The sequence below is a fragment of the Cygnus atratus genome, chromosome 8 (assembly GCF_013377495.2).
Source record: "Cygnus atratus isolate AKBS03 ecotype Queensland, Australia chromosome 8, CAtr_DNAZoo_HiC_assembly, whole genome shotgun sequence".
NCBI lineage: Eukaryota > Metazoa > Chordata > Aves > Anseriformes > Anatidae > Cygnus > Cygnus atratus.
The window spans coordinates 11,026,490-11,047,174 of record NC_066369.1 but is presented as its reverse complement, the minus strand read 5'-3'; the positions used below and the strand labels follow the sequence as shown (position 1 = coordinate 11,047,174).

The following is a 20,685-nucleotide window of genomic DNA, read 5'->3' as shown; positions in this document are numbered from 1 at the left end:
TCGGGGCTGAGAGCACCCTCCTGGTGCGTGGAGCAACGGGGCGCAGGAGGAAAGCAGGCAGGTGGATGCGTCGGGGTGAGGATGTGTTGGGGTGAGGGTGCTGCTGCACACCGGGGCTGTCTTGCGCTGAAGTGCACGCAATCGGCAGAGCTCCTCGCCTCAAACACCCCGTGCCTGTGGCTGCTGCTGGACGGAGGGCAGGAGGAAATGCTGGGCGGCGTTCACCTGCCGCAGCATGCTGCTTGTGCCTTGAGAACCAGGGGGGCCAATACCCGCAGGTGCTGGCAGGAGCTTTTCCCCCCTTGGTGCACGCTGCCAGCCACCCGTGGGATCCAGCTGCTGCAGTCCGGCTCTGGGCAGGTGGAGACCCCCCCCACATGCCCCCCAAAAGCAAGGGTTACTGTAAGAGCGACCAGTGAGTTCCTCTGCTGCAACACGCCGGGCAGCAGAAACGCGTTTATTTAGCAGCAAGGGAGGGGAGCACCACCACCAACAGGAAAAGCAAACGTACAGGGGGTACGGCCCGCAGCCGGTTGGGTAGCAGTGACGCTGGGACAGACGCACGAGCGCCACGGCTGGGCTGCCCTCCGGCAGCACACTGGGCAGAGGAGAGCGTGGTCCTGCGTGGAGCATCAGGAGCTGCTCCTGGAGGCTGCACGACCGTGCTGAAAATAACGTGGGGAACGGAGGAGCGCCAATTCCTGCAGACAGCGGGGGCAGGTCGGCGTGGCGGCGTTCTCCTTCCCCAGCGCGTTTCGGAGCCGGCTTCTCGCGCTGTGCAGGAGGCAGTCCCACGGGCACAGCTCCGTTGTCAGTCCCACACAGCGAGGGTGAGCAGCCCCAGGTGCTCGGGCGCAAATCCCCTCCGTAACAACAAGGCTGGCGGGGACAGCAGCAGCACCGTGTGGTGCCCGTGCCCGGAGGATGACCACGGACCTCTGGGGAAACCTACTCTCAGAGAGGTATCGAGCCCAAGCGCAGCCACTGCGATAGCCAGCCTTGGAAAGGAGACAGCACGTGTTTCTTACAGCGTAACCAAAAGCAACGAGATGCTCTGCAATGATAGAGAGTAACCGCCGCGGTCAGCCGTGCAGCCTGGCGTGAAGGGCACGTGTGCGTTCGATGCAGGAGGAGCCGCCCTGGCACGGCAGCGAAAGGCACTGTGCCACCGGTGTGCCTGCAAGGAGCGACCACGCAGGCGCCTCAACAGAGCCAAAAACCCCGCTGGGGGAGCAGTGTCCAGCCCGGGCTGAGCCTCCCAGGCGGCAGAGCGGTCTAGGTGGTGAGTTTCCCTCTCAGGAGTATGACTCTGGGGGCCTGGTCTGCAATTTCAGCAGAAATCTTAGTGTCAGCACCAGCTAACTTCCTCCCCCGGCCCCATCTGAGAGCCAGATGGAAGGTGTAAGTCAGCCTGGCGTTTGGTGTCTTTCCCTTCTGAAAAAAAACACCCTTAAATATGGGAGCAGGCTTTAGTAAGAAGTTTCTTCTTTCCAGAAGAGCCGTCCCATATTCCTGTAGTCAATGTTTGCGGCACAAAACCTGTATTTCTCCCCAGTAATACTGCCAGGGTCAGCTTTCATTTCATTTTGGTATCGCCTACCTGGCTAAATCCTAATTCACCACTGCCGAGACAATCTGGGTGACAAACAACCCAAAGGTAACAAAAGGACTGGGGAGTCATACAGAAGCGTGACCTAGCTTCGAGTTTCCTGGCTTTTGGTTGCTTACAACGGAAGTTTCCAAAAAAATATCAGTTGGGAAAAATTAAGACATCCTATTTACAAGTTCATATGCACTTAAAATACGTAGTTAAGCTCCATTCCTCTGAGAATGCGTCCTGCATCTGCAGAAAGAATGTGGCTCAAATGGTCATCAAAAAATCTTTAAAGTTTTTTTCCTTAAAAAAAATAAGTTATTTCAGACCTGACAAATCACTTGCCAAAGGGAAGCAGCTGTTAAACAGAAGCAGTTACTCAGTCATACAAGGGCAAAGAAAGCATCAGTCAACGAGCTTTAGAGGCCTGTATAACAAAGGAGGTGATTTTAAAAGCTTTAAGAAATCCAGCCTCGGGCGAACGGTCGGCAGCCAGCTCTCAGCGACCCAAGATTAAAGCTGCGGGGTTTCCAATCGCTCCCCTCTTGCCGATGGCAGGACACTACACCTACAGCTCACCTACCTGCAGCGTGTGAGCTCCTGCCAAGGGGTCTGGGAGGCGAATGCCTTGCTGCAGGCACTGCAGTGTTTCGGTGCTATCGGGGCGGCGCTGAGCCGGGCCGTGGGTGCGTATTCACGTCGGGTTTCACGGCCCTGCTCTGCTCCTCCCCGTAATGCTTTTTTGGCTGGCGAGCACCCCCGGGCTGGCGATGCAGTTTGTAATGCTCGGTGAAAGGGTTCCTCCCCCTGCGCCCCCCCGGGCTCACTGCTCTGTGTCCACACGGGACCACTGCGACTGGCTCATACCTGCGAGGGGCGAAGCGCAGTGGTGAAGTCCCCCCCCGGCTGCCTGGGTCCAGATCACACCACACCGGGTAAAGGAGGCAGCTCGATGATGTGGGGGAGCCACAAATTGCTCCTGTCCTCCTTCCGCCCTCGCCGGGGCCTGGTGAGAGTGGGCAGAGCCAAGCCTTGGTCCTTGGAGGAGAACGGTGAGAGCCAGGTGCAGGTTTTCTTGACGGGGATCTCTGGGCGGACGGAAACACTGAGAGTTTCATTTCCCCATGCTATAAGGGTGGGGGGATGGAGAAGAGGCGTCCGAGGAAGTTCAGTCCATCACAGGACGAAAAACAGGATGAGCACCACCAGCAAGATGACAAAGAGGACGATAATCGCACACCACTGCCGTCGATCTGGAAGAAAAAGGAAGAGTCAGTCTCCCTACTTTAACACAGAAGGAAAGCTGGGGAAGAGCTTTTCTTCACTGTACTGCTAGGACTCCAATTTAAGCTAAAGAAGCCATAAATGCTGAAGGAGCAGCTCTTGGAACAGCAGGACAAGCAGCACGTCCCCTGCAGGCTCATCACTACAGTCCACGGGGTGACAGCGTTTGGTCTCCAGGATGCTGCTGTTTTTTGGGACAGTTGTGCAGTTTTGAGGTTTCTCCCCAGTCACGTTCAAGCAGACTTGATAAGCTGGTCCAAAAGTGATCAGGAAGAACAAGCAGAGGGCTGCTGTGTTGCTGCTTGTTTGTGGAGTAACCCTGTTTGCTAGAGGAAAAAGAAGGGGGCAGTGAAAGCTTCCTTAAAAAGCTCTGCTGGGAAGAGCTTGCTGCAGCTCCCCTTAGAAGTGCCAGGAATGAGTTTTCCCCAGCATTTCTTCTGCAAATTGCCAGCCCCTGTGCATGCTCTGCAGATGCTCCACACTGCATCGCCTCTGGGATCTGCTCCAGGGCGCTCAGCGCACCACCAGAGCAACTTTGGCTTTCTTCTGGAAAAATGTCCTAATGCCTTTTACAGAGTTAAACCGTCAGCCCGTACTGCTGCTCTACGACGTCTGACACCGTTTTGCTCCCACGGTGAAAGTTTCCCCCCATCTGGATTCGTGCTCGGCTCCGACTTCCTGGCACCAGCAATGGTCACGATGCGAGCTGGGGCTGCACCGCAGAAGCCACATTACTTGCGCGGTGCCTGACTCTCCCCGGATGAGCTCTGTCTGCAGCGGGCTTTGGGGGTGGGACGCGAGGCTGCGCAGCTGCTGCCGGGCCGCGGCTACGTCTGCAACGGCAGAAGCACAAAAGCCCCTGCAGGGTGGTGGTGCAAGAGCTGGGACAGAGCCCTCCCAGCCAGTCCTGTCACTTTGTGACTCCAGCCGCAGCAGCAATGCTCTCTCACAGCTGTCTGAAGCACTCGGCAACGATGGAAGCGTTTTTCCCAGAGGACAGGGGCGATACACAACATCTGCCAGCGGTTGTGCTGTCGCGGAGCCTGTGGATGGGGCCCTGTTTCCACAACCCTGTGACTTCCCTGGCCAGCCCAGTCCCGCAGAGCAGACTTCTCTTCTCTCGCTGCTGCCTCCACCAGCTACACGAGCACTGAGAGGGGCAACGGAGGCAGGCGGCGGGGACTTCCCGGCAGGCAGGAGCTTCCTGTTTGCTCTGCCCGTGGCGCCCGGCCAGCCGCCAGCCCACCAGGTTCGGGTGCAGCCTTATAAGGGCTTTTCTCACGGGCTCGGCCTCACCCGGCGCAGAAATCTCGCCTCTTTCCTCCATCAGCTGAGAGACGCCGACAGTCCCCGCGTCTGCAGGGCTGGCGCCAGCAGCCTAAGGGCAGGCGAGGTTTGGAACGGGGCTCGGCAGCGGGGGGGGAGCCACGCACACACGGTGGCAGTGTTTTATGCCACCTTGAAAGCTTTTGCTCAGCAGGTGGCCTGGGAAACGTGCAAGCAGCGGAGGAGGCTGCAGAGCCTTCCCTCCTATCCTCTGTGAAGGGGATTTTCCCACTGCAGCAGTAACAACATAAATAGAAAGGCATCTGTAAATAAAACAAAGGCCGAGGACAGGCTGCAGAGCAGTGTCTGGGCACGAGCAGCTGCAAGCTTTGGAAGTCATCCCCGTCTCCAGCCTTCTGTGCACCCAGAGCTGCTCCCTCCCCTCTGCTCGGCTCTGGGTGGGTGGGAGCACGCAGCGCCCCAGCCCTAAAACCCAAGCACTTCTCTCTCCCCTTCTGGGGCCGGAAGCCACTTCCCAGGACCTACCGCTCGTCATGTGAGACACTTTTGCGAGCTTCTTCATGACGTTATCGAGCCGCGAGTGAGTGCTGTCCAACTCGTGGGAGAAGTCGTCCAGCATCCTGGGGACAGAGAAGCACGGCACTCGTCACCAAGCAAAGCCGCATGTGCCTCCAGAGCTGCTCGGCGTGCCCGCATACGCTGAGCAAAACGCCAAGCTGATCAGTGCAGAGAAAAGCCCAGCAGCTTGGTTTCCTGACAGCACCCAAAGCGGGGACGACAACTGGAGCAGCAGCTCTGCTGTGGTGGAAAGTGAGAAGTCATTTGGGACACGCATTGGTCTGGTCCCCCTAAGTGCTCAGAGAAGAACTCTGTGCGTATCTACAGGGTGAGGAGTGTGTGCAGGGGTCCTCCTTTTAAGAGGAAAGTCTCGTTTATAATCCACGATTAGCAGAGAATGGCGAGATCTAGGTGCCAGTTTGGGCTTTAAATCCCTTCTCAGGGCTTGCAGTTGAAGCTAAAATCTTGTACCAGTCACATATCAAAGAGGAATGGGATTTGCAATAGCTTTTAGGGTGCTTTTAAGCTCTGTATGGAAGTTACCCCTCCAGTTCCTCCACACAGCAGCTGCAATGATCTGGAAGCCTTTCTGAAGCTGCGTTTTGTTAGTGCCAAGAACCCACTTGAAGACAGACGAGCACATCCAGCATCACGGCTATCCCACTCATCTCCAGTGAGTGGGACTTTAAAGCTTAACGCGTTTAAAAGGACAGCTTCCTTCATTTGGAGTTCTAGGGCACTTGTTAAACCTTCTCTTGGTGGAGAACAAGGAGTTGTAAAACTTGTATTGCCTTAATTATCTGCTGCTGTCTAGCAAGCACTGATCGCTTAGGAGGAAATCTAGAAACGGACACACCACACTGACCTGCTTCGCAGGAATTCCTACAGGAGGTGGTTTAAAGTTCCTCCTGTCCACCAGAGACATCACGTCACATGGGGCATCGCCCTCCGGCCTCCCATCAGCCAAACGAACCCTCCAGGTGTCTCTGTTAGTCTGCATACCTGGCAACTTTATGCTCTTGTTTGCAAAGGACATGCACAGGGAAAGAAATCTAATTTGTATGTAAATGGGTGGATACAAATGACTTTGTGAGCTATCCCTTAACCCTTTGTGTGGGTGAGGGTTATTTTTAGCTTTAGCTATGAACGCAGCTCTGTGCTGCATGTTTTAAGGCTGGCACGGCAGAGCTCTGAGCTCCCGGGTCATGCAGCTCCGTGCAGTTTTCCATGGGTAGCACAAAACCCTGCGGAGGGGGAAAGCACCCAGTATCCCTACTAGAGCAGTGCCCGCCCTCATCTGCTCAGTACTGCTGGCTGCCTGAAGTCAAGGAGCATTACTGCGTGCCTTAAGGGTGGTGTTTAAAAGAAGAGTAAGAGAGAAGGCAAGGTAAACTGGCAGCTAAACCTGCCCCAGGTGCAGGCTTTCAAAGCAACAAGACTGTGGTTGGATCCTCGCAGGCTGCAATAAGAAATGCTTTCTGCTGCCTGAAATCAAAGGCAGTCTAGGGTGCTGGAGGGGACGAGCTAGGAGAGACTGCCCGAGGGACTGGGAAATTCAGGGACTGAACCGGGGCAGAGGTGTGGCAGCGAGGACCCCCAGCTGTGCTGAGGACCCCCAGCTGTGCCGCAGCCAGCCCCACACCCTTTGGTGCCACGTCTCCCACTTACACTGCCTGCTCCTCCAGCTCCCCGCCGATGCGCTGCGACATGTTCTTCAGCACCCCGATGCTGCCAGAGACCAGCTCCAACTGCTCATCTTGCTGCTCCACGATCAGCTGGGGGCAACGAGAAAGGGAACGGGTGATTACAGGTCTGCTGCATCAGGGCCAGCTGCTCAGGTGGAGGGACAATCACCACTGTGGTGCCTGGAACAGACCTAGGGCTCCAGGACTGTATTTCTAAGAAATGCCTGAGAAGTGGCGGCAGCAGCAGAGCCTCCCCAGCCTTCCTGCAGCACAGCTGGCTGCAGTCTCCCCTACCGTGCCTGCAAACTCGGCCTCAGCTTAGCCACGCTCCCTCCCTGCTGCACTCACCACCAAGATGGCTTTGTAAAGCCGAAGGACCTGGCCAGCAAAACCTCCTCCAGCTTTGCTGCCTGCAGCAGGAGCCGTGCTGGTGCCTAACCCAGAGCACGCTGCAGTTAACAAGGGGTTAACGCAAGTCCGAGGCTGTCGCAGCTTCTCCAGCTAAAAATAACAAGTCTGGTTCTCAGCGTGCCACAGGAATAGGTCTGCTGATGTTTTAAGTCACTTTCAGGGCACGATCACGCTGAGGATTCGGTTTACCCTAGTTACCTACTTCTGAGCCTATTTATCTTCCTCCAGTCACTAGGTAAAACTCGCCTGAAAGCCGGGGTGGTGGTGAGTGTCAGGAGCTTCAGCAGTTTGCTGCCTCCGCAGAGTGGCCTATTTAAGGGCCCGTGCCTGGGTGGGCTGCTGCAGGCGGGTCTGTGCTGCTCGGGCACTGCTCCAGGCAAACTCCCCCGGCTCCAGGGAAGCACCTTGCCAGGGCTTCTCGCAAAGCCCTCGCGCAGGCTTTCTCACGAATCTCATGCTGACAAAGGCAGGAAGAGGAAGCAGCCACGTGCTCCTGCTCCCTCGCTGTTCTGATGAAGATGCGCGCAAACAACAGCAAATGCCAGCTCGTTTTTTAGCGAGGGGAAGTTGTGTAAGAAATGTGCGCTCTTCTGGCTGCAAGCTTTCTACTTCCCCGAGGATTTCGGCAGTCCTTGCACTACTGAAACTTCACAGACTACAGCTTCCAGATTGTTTGCCTTCTGTATGTAGCAGAAGACTGAAGCCTCAGTGGTTAAAAACTGTGCCAAGATACATCCGAAGCTGCACCGTACATGGAACACACGCACGGGGATATGCTGCAAGCTAAGACGCCGGCTGTCAGGCTCCTGGATCCAGACCAGCCAAGGACTGGAATTCTTTTTTGGCTCCTGCAGCCTGCCCCCCATCCCCGTGACGCCCATTTGGCAGGCAGAGCCATTCGGTCTGCACGGTGCCAGCTGCCTTACCTGTTGTTGAGCTTGCTGCTCCTCAATGAAGTGTGAATTTGCTAACTGCAGCTCCCGGTCCAGACGGCTGTATTTGTCAGGTCCGGAGCTCCAGCTCTGACTGCCGCTTTCTCCCAGGAGTGCCTAAACAGACGCAGAGACCCCTCAGCAACACCCCTGTGCCTGCTCACAGTCCGTCCACAGGGCATAGCGGGAAGGCAGACACGGCAGTGCTCCCGTACACACTCACACAGCATCCTTTTCCTCCTGCTCTATCGCTATTCGGAGTGCTGGCACAAACTAAAACAATGCAGTGCCAGCGTGGGAAACCTCTGCGGCCTGATATTGCAGAAACACTGCTCCAGCACCGGGAGAGCCGGAGCACGACCGACAGACAGCGTAAGCAGGTTTGTGCATCATGTTCTTCGATTCAGGTTACCCGTTCCTCTGGCGCACTGCTGAGTTGCCAGCGTACCAGATCACACTTGCTACCTGCTCTACAACCTCAATGGAGAGGCTTGTGCAAAGCCAGCAGAGACGTGGCTTCCCAGCCGAGCGCGCCTGGGCCCTGGAAGGAAGTTCTGCTGCAGCTTCCACAGAACGGCCTCTGTTTGGCAGCCCCAGCCCTTGAGGGTCAGGTCACCAGCAGCCGAAAGCCAGCCTCTTGGACGCAGAGGCGTGCTGGAAAAGCTGCTGCAGCCCAGCACAGCTCGGGCTTTGTGGTCTGGAGGGAAGGCGAGGGGCTGGGGAAGGGAGAGGAAGGCGGCAAGGGGAAATCAGTTTTCCTGACCAGATGTCGCCGCGTGAGCTGGGCCATATGGTCTCCTGCGGCTAGCAGGAGCTTAAAGGAAAGGAAAGCAGCAAAACTCAGAGACAGCTACAGACTTGGGTGAGCAAGGGGGTAAGGGACTCTGCTTCTCCACCTTTTGCCAAGCACCTCAGTCAAGCCTGTAAAAGGCTCAGGAATCAGCTCTGTGCCTCAGCAGCTTGCTGCAGTTTGTCCTTTTTGCCACCAGTGGTAAGACTGATGCAGTCAGGTAAGTTTGTTGTATGAACAGCACGCCAACTTTTACAGAGGCAGCTCTGGGAGTCATTTCAGAGATCTCCTTACAGTTTCCCCATCAGCTGAGAAGCACAAGCTGCATCTGTTCCTATTCCTTAGATTACAAGTGCAGACAACCTGAGACTCCTTGAACTTCTTCCGTTTTCCTACACGGTTAACTATTACGAGCGGTAGCTATTCGTAGGGGTATGTGCTGTCCTGGCTCCTAAATACAGCGGAGCACAGGACTACATTTACAGGCATGGATTCTGACTCTGCTCCTCCTGAAGCCGAGGGAGATTCCCCTTTCTGCAGGGTGATGCAACGCTGACGGTTGTACACAACCATTTCTGAAGACAGAGACAGATGGTGAGTGGTGACTTACTGCTTTCAGACAGGCCTGAGGGAGGGGGGCAGCAACGTGCCTGCGAGCACCAACGCTCTCAGGTCAGCAAGACAGGCATGGTTCAAACACACAGCTTTGCTGCAGCACACAAGCCCCTTCCCAGAATAAATGGTTTTAAGGGGATGAGCTGCAAAACGGGATATATATTGCAATTACAGCTTTTAGGGAGTTTTAATCAATTCTATACGCTCTACCTTATGATGTGGGACCCCAGACTACGTGGAAATTAAAGTTTCACCTAACACGTATCTTAAAAATAACAGGTGCTAGAGCTGATAAATACTCCTTGCTCTTTAAAGTACCAAATAGCCACTGCATTTGCTTAACTTGCCCATTTCTGATTCTCACCTGTCTGTTTTTTCTTTCAGCCAGTGCTTGCATGGAGGAGTTTGACATCTGATCCTTCATCTCCTGTTTGTTCAAAGAGAGAAGTAGTACGTGAGCATTAGATTTGAGATGACAGGCAGCTTCAGTTTGATTACCAGGCTGTCTATAACCAAAAAGCTTTCTTTGGGGGAGTGGAGGAAGAAAGATTTTCTTTGAAAACATGCTGTTTTGATGGGTCTGGAAAGATGTTGTTAAAAGCTCCACTGCGGTTCATTGTCTTACTAATATCAGGATAAATGGCAATAGGGTATCTTGAAAATATTCCTTATTTACTACTCGTTCTGTTCTGCTACAGCCAGAAAGGCTATGGTTTGTGTAATACTAATGTTCCTATTGATAGGCTGTAAGGAAGAGTTATGCTCTTGAATGTCTTGGAAGCCTATAGCCTGCACTATTCCCAGTTGCATCGGGTTTAATATTGCATAGGACGAGACAGATGTCCTGCCCTGTGGCAACCTCTCTGACTGTGCCTACGTTTTGTCTCTTATGAATTACGTTTTGCTCAAGTTCCTGTAAAAGATGGCTAGCCACAGAAAGATACCAATTACAATGTGAAGTTTTTATGGTTTTTATATGATCCAGCGTATGCTGATCATTAGGCTGATCCACCTCATCCACCAGCACAGTTCTGATGTCACCAGGTACGTTTTACTGTTCAGAGATACGTCACCAGAGCAGCAGATCCCACTCAGTTACTTCTCAGCGGCTAATGCACAGGCTGCTTTGCATCGTGAATCCCCCCCCCGTGGAAAATGGAAGTCAACTGCGCAACGCCACTGAAGAATTTCATTTAACAGCAAGAGACGCTGCTCCAAAACCCATTAGCCAGCAGTTTTCAGTCAGGAAAAGAGGACCCGTAAAGCAGGCTTGCCTCATCCTGTTTGTCTGGGGAGCTGACTACACCAAGGGCAAGGTGGCGAGCACATGCCCGCTGCCGGACCCGGTGTGTTTTCAGAATCAGATCCCAGGCAGCACACCCTAAGAGCTGCATCCAGCCCACAGGACTGCAGGTAGGATAAAAAGCTTGCTGCCAGCCACAGCAGTGCAGCTCGTGGAGGAGGAACACCCAAATCATGAGGGAAAGCAGAAAGTAAGCCACGCTCAGCGTAGCTATTAACAGGGAGAGCACTTCCTAACTAACAGTGTGTTACCAGGCAGGGGGGCTTTTGGGAAGATGTTTCCTTCTCTATTTATTACCACCAAGTTGTTAAAATCCCCCTCTTGCTTCTGAATCCTCCCTAACCACTATGTGAATAAACACCTCTGCTCCTGCAGGTGCTACTGAGCTTCTCTTCAACGCTGCCTCCAGCACTGAGCTGTGTGAAACCGCTGCCCAGCAGGCAGAGCTTTGCCAGGCCTGCCTCCCTCTGAAGGACTGGTATTCGAGAGTGAGCTTCAACTAAAAAAAAATCTTCCCCGAGTTAAAAATAGAGCTAATGGTTGTTTTGACTGTTTTGCAGCAGTCGGAAGCTGAAGTCACCACGTAAGTAACACCAGGCTTTAAACAGCTGTCCGTGTTCAAAGTGGACTCTGTTTTTGAAAACCAGTGATAGGAGCACAGGACAGTCACCACTTCCGTTACCTCTGAAGGGAGGCTGCAGTTTCCCCTGCAAGGCAGAGGGGTTTTGAGTCTTCCTTTCCAATTTTTATAGGCTTCCAGGTCCATCGGTACAAGAGCAGTGCGCTAGGCAGTGGGGACCCTGCGCCGTTGCTGCTCTGACCCCATCCAAGCAGCCCCTGGAGGGGAGCACTGGGGAAGAGGAAGGCTGAGAGCAGGGGGGTAGCAGGCTTGTTCTCCTCCCCTGTTCAGCACCGACACGAGCTTTCCTTCCTTCCACCACCTAACCACCCCCCTGCCGCTCCCTCTGCTCCCCCCCAGGCCCTCGGGTCCTTACCCTGACCACCTGCCGCGTGCTCGTGATGAAGGCTTTTCTGACACCCAGCTCTGTTGCATCGAGGTTGAATTTCCGAGGGTTCGCCTCAACGATGCGTAGGAAATGAGTCAAGGAGTCCCCATCAGTGGTGTTCAGTACACACAGACACACCGACCCCGACTGCCTTGGAGGGAGTCTATGAAGCAGCACGTTTCCAGCGTGCTGTGCCTTCTCCCCGAATTTCATTAGCAAAATACCAGGCACTGGAGTTAAAAAAAAGCATGGCAGCAGCACTCAGCACAGTGCATGCACCAGCATGAGGTTTCTCTCTTGCTTTTTTTTTGGTTCTCCAGTGCTCTGCAGCGCTTTCGGGAGTGTTCAGCTGAACACAAGGGAAAAGGAATAATTCTGGAAGCCAGCCTAGAGTATGACTGACTACACAGAAACCCAAATTCATACCGCACAACAGGCTTTTTAGAACAAAGCATCTTATAATATACCTTGTCAAAAGGAAAACAAAAAGGCAGAGGGAAATCCTTTTGCTGAACACATTTGCCTTCCTTTCTCATTTGCCGTTTGAGAAAAGCTGAGGTACGTGCAAAATTCAATCCCAAACAGTCCTGATTTCTGCACAAAGTAATGACTAGCAAGCACTGGTGCTCAGCTGTTCATTACAACCCAGGAACTGCATGCCCCAACCTCCAAAGGACCACAGAAAGGATATTAATTGTTTCATCCAAGTCTTCCAGGTCCCACTCAATGCTCCGCAGATTGTTCCTGAGCTCATTAGTGGTCCAGTCGATTTCTTCTCGTGTGGCGATGGAGGGATCTTGCAAGAGCTCTGTCCACCTCTGGAAGAGCCCCTGTGCGGTGTTCACAGCTTTCTGCACCTCCCTGCAGTCGTGGTGATTAAAGAGAAGTGAAGGGATTACAATCTGCAGTCATGCTGGGGCAGCGCCACATCCAAAAGAGTTTGGAAGCGCAGCCTCCTCCCAGACATCTTTCCTTCAATCATCTTTAGTTTATTTTGTAAAATAAGGATTTACCCACTGGACAACCTGGCCTCCTGTTGAAGCACAGAGTGATGAGCACTAACAACTTCCAGGTCAGCTCCCACGATTAACAAAAGGAGCTACTTCTTTAGGGGCAGTTTCTGCTGAGTGTCGTGAAGGCAAGACAGGGCAGCGTGAGCGTCTGAAAAACGCTGCTCCTCGGCAATTAGTATTTTGCATTCCTCTCAACAGCTTTCCTCTAAAGACTGTTGACTACCTGAGCAGGATACCCCAAGGGCAAACAAAATTACAGGAACCCGTCCCCACAATAGAGTCAGGCAGACTGTTGAGTGCAGCACTGTTTATTTTAATTTAGCATAAAAAAAATACACAGCTCTACTACGCTGGCTTAGGGAACAGAAGTCTTTTCTGCTGCTCTAAGCTTTTTGGAGACGAGCGCATTCACGGCATGGGGACGCCGGCTCTGCTGACAGCACTGACCACTGCATTCGTGGTGTGGGGCGAGCAGCAGGTAACCGTCGGTACGTGCCATTATCTGTACCTACAAACGCTGCAGTTTATAGGTACAGGGGGAGCCAAGACGAGGGATGCAGACAATTAATACGCTGCTGTGATAGCCCATGGAAAGGTGGCCACTAGCCCAAGAGCTTGCACGCAGCATCCAGGTAAGATGCAGGTGTTTATCCCCAGCAAAGGAGTTTATCCATGGGGGGAAGCCCAGAATGGATGAACCATGTCTGCACCCTCCAGCCCTTGCAGGGATATGAGGACTGCAGCTCTCTCTACCTTGCACCATGGCCTGAAGCACTCAGTTTTGTTGCCTAAGCAGAAGTTTCTCTGCACCATGACATGTGTTCTTCCTCTTCTCGCACATCTGTGTCTCCACGTCTGCTACATCTAGTGCCCTGAAGTCAGCAGCTGGCATCAAGGATCTGGCGCGCTTTGTTCCCTCCACTACTTGCTAGCAAAAGTTGTTTTTTCACCTGAGCGTACTTGGGGAAGTACCTGCGAGCAGGAATTCAAAGCAAAGCTGGATGTCCTATTGGGAGGAGTTAAGAACGCCAGGAAAGCAAACTAAACACAATGTGGCTGGGCCCAGCCACCACCAACCCCTTCCACCCCAATCTGCTGGCTAATAATTAACGCCAGGAGCAGCAGAAGGTCCCCTCTCCCCTCCCAGTCCTTCCCCTTGCGGCACGGGAATCTCTCTGGAAAGTTTGACAGGCCGTTTGCTCCCCACCCATGGAGATTCCTATTTTTTCCCCCAGCACCAGCTCGACCTGGCAGCGATTCGCTTTTGCTGGCTGCACCAGCAGCCTTTCCCACACCTCTCACACTTGCTGGGCCGTTCCCACCGCTCCCCTCTGCCCTGAGCACTGTGCCAGCCTGATGCTGAGCAGGGCACCAATGCACAGCACGAGCTGAAGGTGGCTCCATGCTGAATTTTAGATGCTGGCTAAGGTGCTTTCACCCTGTTATTTATGGTTTTCCTCTCCTCCGGCCTCCACCGCCTTTGTTTTGTGTCTGCCTTTGTTCAGGCTTTCCTCTGCTTGGTTTCTCTCAGTGCCACTGTCCTCCCTGCAGTTTCTCCCCCAGCCTGGTGCCTGATCCTCTCACTCCCCAAGAACACTGGGCTCTGGCGTTTTGGGGACACCCCCAGCGATGGGGTGACCTGGAAAAGAGCCCCACGCTGCCCACCGCACGGTGACATTTGTCATTGCCACCTGGCTCGGAGCTGGGCCACCACACCGGCGTGCCAGGAGCTGCACCTGCAGCAAGCACACCTCCAGCTCTCCTCTGCCTGCGTCTCGTCTCGGGCCGTGCCTGCGGAGCTGCCTTCGGGGGCTCCTTCTGCTCGGAGAGCCCCTGGGCAGGCAGCAGGGAGTTTGGGCAGGGGCGCCCCAAATGTCCACCTGGCACAGGGCTGCATGGAGGGGGGGGCTCTGAGACTGTGTGTGGGGCATCCCGGGGGACTGAGACTGGCTTTGGGGTGACAGCAGCGGGGGTGTGGGGCTGGATGCCCCTCCTCGCCCCCATGTCCCTTCCTCATCCTCACCGAGGCCCCCAGCCCTAACCCTTGCTCTCCTCCCAGACCCCCTCCCAGCCTTTTCTCCCCCTCCCAGACCCCCCCATCCCCAGCCCTCACCTTTCCCCTCGCAGCCCCCCAGTCAGGGGTTTGGCTGGGACTGAGTTATTTATTTTTAGTGCCAAAACCATGACGAGCCCCCCCAACCCCTACACCCCCAACCCTCACCGACCTCCCACACCCCTTCCTCCCCTTCATTTCCCCCCAAACCCTACCCCTCGCTCCCCCCAACCCTCACAGACACCCCCACACCCCTTCCTCCTCCTCGCAGCCCCCCAAAACCCTAAACCCTCACTCCCCCCAACCCTCCCCCTTCCCCTCACCGCCACCCCCAAACCCCAACCCTCGCTCCCCGCCCCCCAGCCCCAATCCCGCCCCCCCAGCCCCAGACGGGTGCCCCCCGCCTCCCTCAGCCCCCCCCGGCCGCCGCTCACCCCTTCACCACGAAGAAGGGGTCTTCCATCGACATGATGGCGCCGCCGCCGCCGAGCGCCCCGGCCGCCGCGCCGCCCTCCCCGCACCGCATGCGCGCCCGCCCCGGCCCCGCTCCGCCCCGTCATGGCGGAGCCCGGCCCCGGGGCGGCCCGGCCTGGGTCCCGGTGTCCCTCAGGGTCGGGGGGTGCGCGGGGATGGAGGCTGTGCTGCCTCGGGGTCCCCTCTGCCTCAGTTCTGATGTGATTTTGGGAAGGGAAGACGCCGGTGGGGCTGGGTCGTGGCAGCCCGGCAGCCCCAGGCTGGTGGGGAGGTGGAAGTGTTCCCCTCAGAGCTGCCGTGCCATGGGGCTGGGGGAGCACGGGGGGCAGCCCCTGGCTTTCCTCCATCCCCAACCCTTCTCTGGGGGAGGGTCCCTGTTCCCTCAGCCCTGCTCTCTGGACAGCCTCTCCACCGTGGGGCTCCAGGCTGTGGGTGCCGGCAGCCCTGGGCTTGGAAAATCTGTCAGAGGAGGAACGTCAGTCCCAGGGGACAGGCAGCAGCAATCCCCCAAATCTTGGCCCCAGTGGGGCTCTTGAGGAGGCAGCAGTCCCTCAGATCTTGGCTGCAATGGTGGTTCTTGAGGCAGCATCATTCCCCCAAATCTTGGCCCCTGTGGTGGCTCTTGAGGAGGCAGGAATCCCCCAGATCTTAGCCCCGATGATGGTTCTTGAGGAGGCAGCAGCAGTCCCCCAAATTTTGGCCCCCATGGTGGCTCTTGAGGCAGCAGCAATCCCCCAAATCTTGGCCCTGATGGTGGCTCTTGAGGAGGCAGCAGCAGTCCCACAAATCTTGGCCCCATTGACCAAAGGGCATGCCCCTACCTGCGCCTTCCTAACGTGGCCGTGGTCCAGCCCCCCTAGCAAAGGCAGAGCTGCTTTGCTTACGGGGCAGGCTCCGAACCCATTTACAGAGATGCCTTCTCAGCATGGGAACCGGGGAGGTCGCTTTTGCAACCACAGCACGCTTACTCATTGAGTGTGGGGTGGGGAGGCCGCGACACATGTAAAACTGGTTTCTGTAGTTTGTGGAGCGAGGGAAGAAAGCTGCCTCCTGCTCTGGCCAGCCCCACGCCTGGGAAAAGGCAGCTTGTCAGGTGTGGTGCAATGCGGGGTGGCTTTAGGGCCTGCGTTGGTCCTTGCTGAGCTTTGGATGGCTTGTTTCCCACGCCAGCAAACGTGCCGTGACAAATGAGTCCTGCGCTGAGCAGGGGCTTCCCCAGGAGATGCTGAGCCAGTTAGGTCTGTCCCTGTCCCACAAAGACCTTGTGCTCTGCAGAGCCCCATGATCAGCCTGTGATTTCCACCTGTGCTTCATGCTCCTCAGAGCTCCTGCCTTCCCCCTGCCCAGCTACCAAAGCTTCTCTTTTTCAGGACTCGTTTCTGCCTTCCCTTGCTGTAGTCATCATGCTGCCACTAAAAAAACCCTGTTGCCACAATTCCCCATGCCCTGCTGCAGCCCTCACCTCCTGCTCCAGTCGTTTGGGCCTTCTTGCCTGGGCAGAGGAGGAAAAACAGCAAGGAGAGGGGAGTGTGGGTCAGCCTGGAGCTGCTCAGCAATTTTGGGTTCCTCCTGTGGAAGATGTCCCAGCAGAGGCCACGTTTCCCATGGCATTGTTTGCTAACCACTTCTGGAGGCACAGGACGCCGTGGCAAAGAGACATCCCTCCCGTGCCTGAACACGTGCCCTCAGCAGCGAAACCCCTCGGAGGCAGCTGAAGCGTGTCGGAGCCTCCCAGGGAGTCAGTTTTCGTGCTCGGATTTGATTGTGGTGGTTACGTAGGTGGTCTGCTCGTGTGCTTCAAGGCGTGGTGTGTGCTGAGCAGGGCACCGAGGGTTATCAGGGTTAGATTTGCTCAAACACTTGTGAAAGGCTAGCGGGGGCAATTCACAGTGCTTTCCCTTCGGTGCACACCGGCTGTGCACTTCAACTCACTCTCATGAAGCATCCTGTGAAATCTTCTCCAGGCTGTGAATGAAACAGGGGAAAACCTCTGAGAATTACTATCAAAGAGGTTCAGAAATCCTTTCATAGATTTTAGGAATCCTTTACACACTCACTTCGTAGATAACGGTTCTTACAGGTCTGTGAAAAAATATAAAGTTTTGCAAAGCTGCCAAAGGCTGAAAATTAGGAGGCACTACTGAAACGTAGGGAAGCTGCAAACTTTACAGAAAGAAAAAAGGCAGCCTTTTCTTTGATGCTGGAAATTAATTTACATGATTTAGCAAATTATTTAGGTCTTTCACATGAAAGCCACTCAAACTGCACTGCTGTCTGTTTTCAGAATGGGCACATTTTTGCTGTTGCTTGTGAGAAGCTCCAACTTCTGTCTTGGAAGCATTGGGGAGCTTTTCGGTAGCTTTCATCGTGCTCAGCTGATTCCTCGCTGGAGAGGAGCGCACGGCAAGTGGCACACAGCTGCAGAACTGGTCAGGAAAGATCTGATTAAACGCTTCTGCGGTGAGAAGTGCCAACTCGTCAAAATCCAAACTGTCTGCAGAGAAGAACTGGGTTCACTGAAAGTTTTATCGGGAAAATTCTTGTGGCATGTCTGTACATGCACAGGGGTGTGCGTGTGTGTGTGATCCTGTGCTAGCTGGTAGCCTGGCGTTAAGAATATGCGTTTGACATGGAAGAGATGTTTTTTCTTCTGGGGAAAAAGCTGCATTGGTTTGAATCTGAATTTGCAAAAGTATAGGTGTTTGGTGTTTTTTTTTTTTTTTCCCCACAGACAAGGTTTTACAGCTAGAGGAAGAAGCAATAAAGCACAAACGGGTTTCAGATGCTTCTGTTTTGTCTTTTCTTTTTCTGCTTGTTTGCATTTTTAGTCAAAGTTGTTGAAGATTTTCAATGGTGGTTGTGAGAAGAGGATTAAGCCTGTGGTAACTTGACGTGAAACACTAGTCTGTGGCTAAGTATTAGGTGTTGCGTTGTTTTTAGAAACCTGTGGTGACTGAACTGTGAAGTGAAAAGGAGGCAGACAACACAAGGCCCGAAAGGTGCGGTCGTGTGTCATCGGCGACTGAGGTATTAAAAGAAAAAATGTCCCAAGAGGTGACGGCTCCTTGCCGAGAAGAAGCCTTGGGTGCTGGAGGCTCCCAGGCGTACATGCAGGGCCAGCAAGAAAGAGGCAGCAGCTGGAAGGCACTGGGCTGCACACGGGTTAAGAAGGCAGCGGGGAGATGTCAGTAAATCAGAGGGGTTTCTGCCTTCTTAGGGCACAAGACGTGACCCCAGTGCAGCACTGGATATCGCAGGGGCACCAAGAAGTGGGTCTGCAAGGGGTGAAGTGAGGCAGAGCCGATGGAGTGGGTTTCCTTGGGCTTGCAGCTGGATTTTCTGCTCTCTGGGAAGGAGTGTAGCCTGCCCGCAGCACTCCTTGTGGTCACAGCCTTCCTCCTGTTGCTGTCCCTTGTGTGCCCTCTGTTCAGCAAAAGCTGGTTTTGTGCCGTAGCCTCACCCTCGCACGGGTTCGTAACAGTGAAAGGTCTGTCTGTGCAGAGACTGATTGGGCAACTGGACAAAAATGTCCACAGTGCCATTAAGTATGGAGTAAATGAGCAAATGCAAGGTGGTAATTCATGGAGGATTCAGGATGACTGTTCAGAAGAAGTGTTGTTTGGCAGAAAATTAGTTTTCCTCTTCACAGTGCCTGAATAAACGGTTATCTAATGAAGAGGAAAATGAGAAATGCAATCGAGCAAAGGTGGCATTACTTTTTTGCAGGGCAAACCTCTGGAACTCCCTACCACAGGATGCCAGTGGCGCTGAGGGCTTATCTCAAGCCCTCGTTACCTTGTAGATTGGTGACAGGAGGCCGGGCTGACTCCAGCTGACAGTGGGAGCTCTGCTGCTGTGGTGGGTGATGTGAAATGGGGGGTCTGGGGCACCCGTGTGCATGCCCAGTGAACCCATCCCAGGAGGAAATTACAGGGAACTTTCCTCTGACAGCCTCACCCTGAACCATTCCTGGTTATCGCCATGTGCATGGAGGATGATTTTTGTCCTGAGGCTGCTCTCCCTGACCTCAGGCCCTGCCAGAGTCAGCCCCGCAACACAGGTAAAGGGCACAGAGGCCCAAGGAAGGTCCCTGCAGGAGGAGAGGGGCATAGATCAAAAGGAGCAGGGGGAGCCAGCACAGGCACAGACATTGTGTTTTGCAGTTTCCCTTCATTGCAGGAAGAAGGGTTGGACACGGAGAGGATCTGCTCTTCTCAGCGGTTGCAGCTCTGAGGACGTGGAAGTTCCCCTGTGTCTTTGGACTCTAAATAAGCATGGTGTATTCTGCCAGCAAGTCCGGTGGACACCAGACCCACCTTTTGTTAGCCTGGAGCTGGAGCAGGCGTAGGAGAGGAAGCGAGGACACATCTGCGCTCTGGGATGTGCACAGGGCTGCAGCCGGCACTTGCCTGCCAGCTAAAAGGAAGGTGACATTGAGGCGCAGGGAGAGGAAAAAAATAATTAGGCTGCGACTCCTTTGGGCAGGCAGTCTGCCCCGCAGTGTGCTCAGCTGTGACTTTGGTTGGCTCTGTGTGGAGTTTGCACAATTAACGTGTGATTTTTAACCCTGCGTCGGGTCGCAGGTGAAAACTACTGAGGCTGCCTTGTGCTTGGCAAGGAGTGAGCGCATCCCTCGAGGCGAGGTGGCGGAGCGAATTGCTCCAGCGATGCTTTCGGTGAGCTGGAAGCAGGGGCAGCCGAAGAGCTGTCTGTAACCTGCATCCCAGCGTGGCCCTGATTATTCCCTGGAGACCAGGCAGCCTCCATCTGCTTCACTGGGTTAGAGTGAGCCACGGGCCACGGTCCTCTGCACTTCTTTGGAAATGGCACAGGGCCCACTACAGCCATATCAGAGAGGAAAAAAAGTACAGGAAGGTGGACTACAATAGAAGGGTTGTCTGATAGGAAACCCCGGACAAATAAATGCGTTCTTTCCCCAGGAAACCAAAGCCAATTTCATAAAACACTGAAAGATGTGGGGCCACGTTTTTCCAAGGGAAATGGCTGCCTGAAGAAGCTGATAGTTGGGTGTGGGGCTCTTTTATTTTTATTTTTCCCCCTTTGTGTTTGGAGAGGTTGCCGTAGGAGTAGCAGCAGGATTTCTGATGGTCAAGGGGTCTGGGTCATGGGTCTTCAGGAGAGGAGAGGAAAGGGAAAATGTTAAATCGTTTGTGCAGAGGGGAAAGGGGGAAATCCCAGGTCACTGTGAGAAAAAGATGTGTAGGAGGGAGTCCTGCCTGTCTGGGGTATCTGCACTCTTATCTCTGCTGATGGGAAGGGGGTTTTTAACCCTGGAAAAACCCTTTGCTTTCTAGCATGCTGCTGCGCTGCATGAACACGCTCTGCTGTGGTTTCCAGAGCAGGTACATCAGCACTCTCAGAAGCTGAGGGAGCTGCTTCCTCTCCTTCAGCCTCACGTTTGTATTGATTTCGTTGTTTCGCTTGTGTGTTGTGTTTGGTTTTCACCCGGCGGTGTTTAGCGGTTAGTGCTCTTTGCTGTGTTTTGGGATGTTTCCGAGCTCTCCTGACCTTATCTTCAAACACGGATAAACCGGAACAGTTGGGAACCCTGGGGGATTAGCTGCTGACATCCGACTGCGGGAGGCTGAGGCTGCATCTGCATGAATCATTGATTTTTTGGGGGTGGAAATCAACCCCAAACAAGCCTCTTCCTCCTCC

At 54.4% G+C, this 20,685-nt stretch overlaps 1 protein-coding gene across 2 annotated transcripts; it reads right to left on the bottom strand.

Moving 5' to 3' along the window:
• Window positions 1-416: 416 nt before the first annotated feature.
• STX6 (syntaxin 6) lies at window positions 417-15,064 on the bottom strand. 2 transcript variants are annotated; one of them, XR_004777281.2, is made up of 9 exons: window positions 14,967-15,061; window positions 12,158-12,327; window positions 11,455-11,549; window positions 9,521-9,583; window positions 7,746-7,868; window positions 6,392-6,498; window positions 4,691-4,785; window positions 2,462-2,847; window positions 417-1,054 (listed from the first exon to the last, which is right to left on the bottom strand). XR_004777281.2 is itself a non-coding variant. In XM_035537605.1 (8 exons), exons 1-8 carry the CDS (start codon window positions 15,056-15,058, stop codon window positions 2,771-2,773), a joined length of 822 nt encoding a protein of 273 aa, XP_035393498.1. In that variant the 5' UTR covers window positions 15,059-15,064; the 3' UTR covers window positions 417-2,770. The 2 variants fall into 2 exon arrangements, 1 of the variants encoding a protein (XP_035393498.1); XM_035537605.1 differs by having other exon boundaries at window positions 417-2,847; window positions 14,967-15,064.
• Window positions 15,065-20,685: the final 5,621 nt, after the last annotated feature.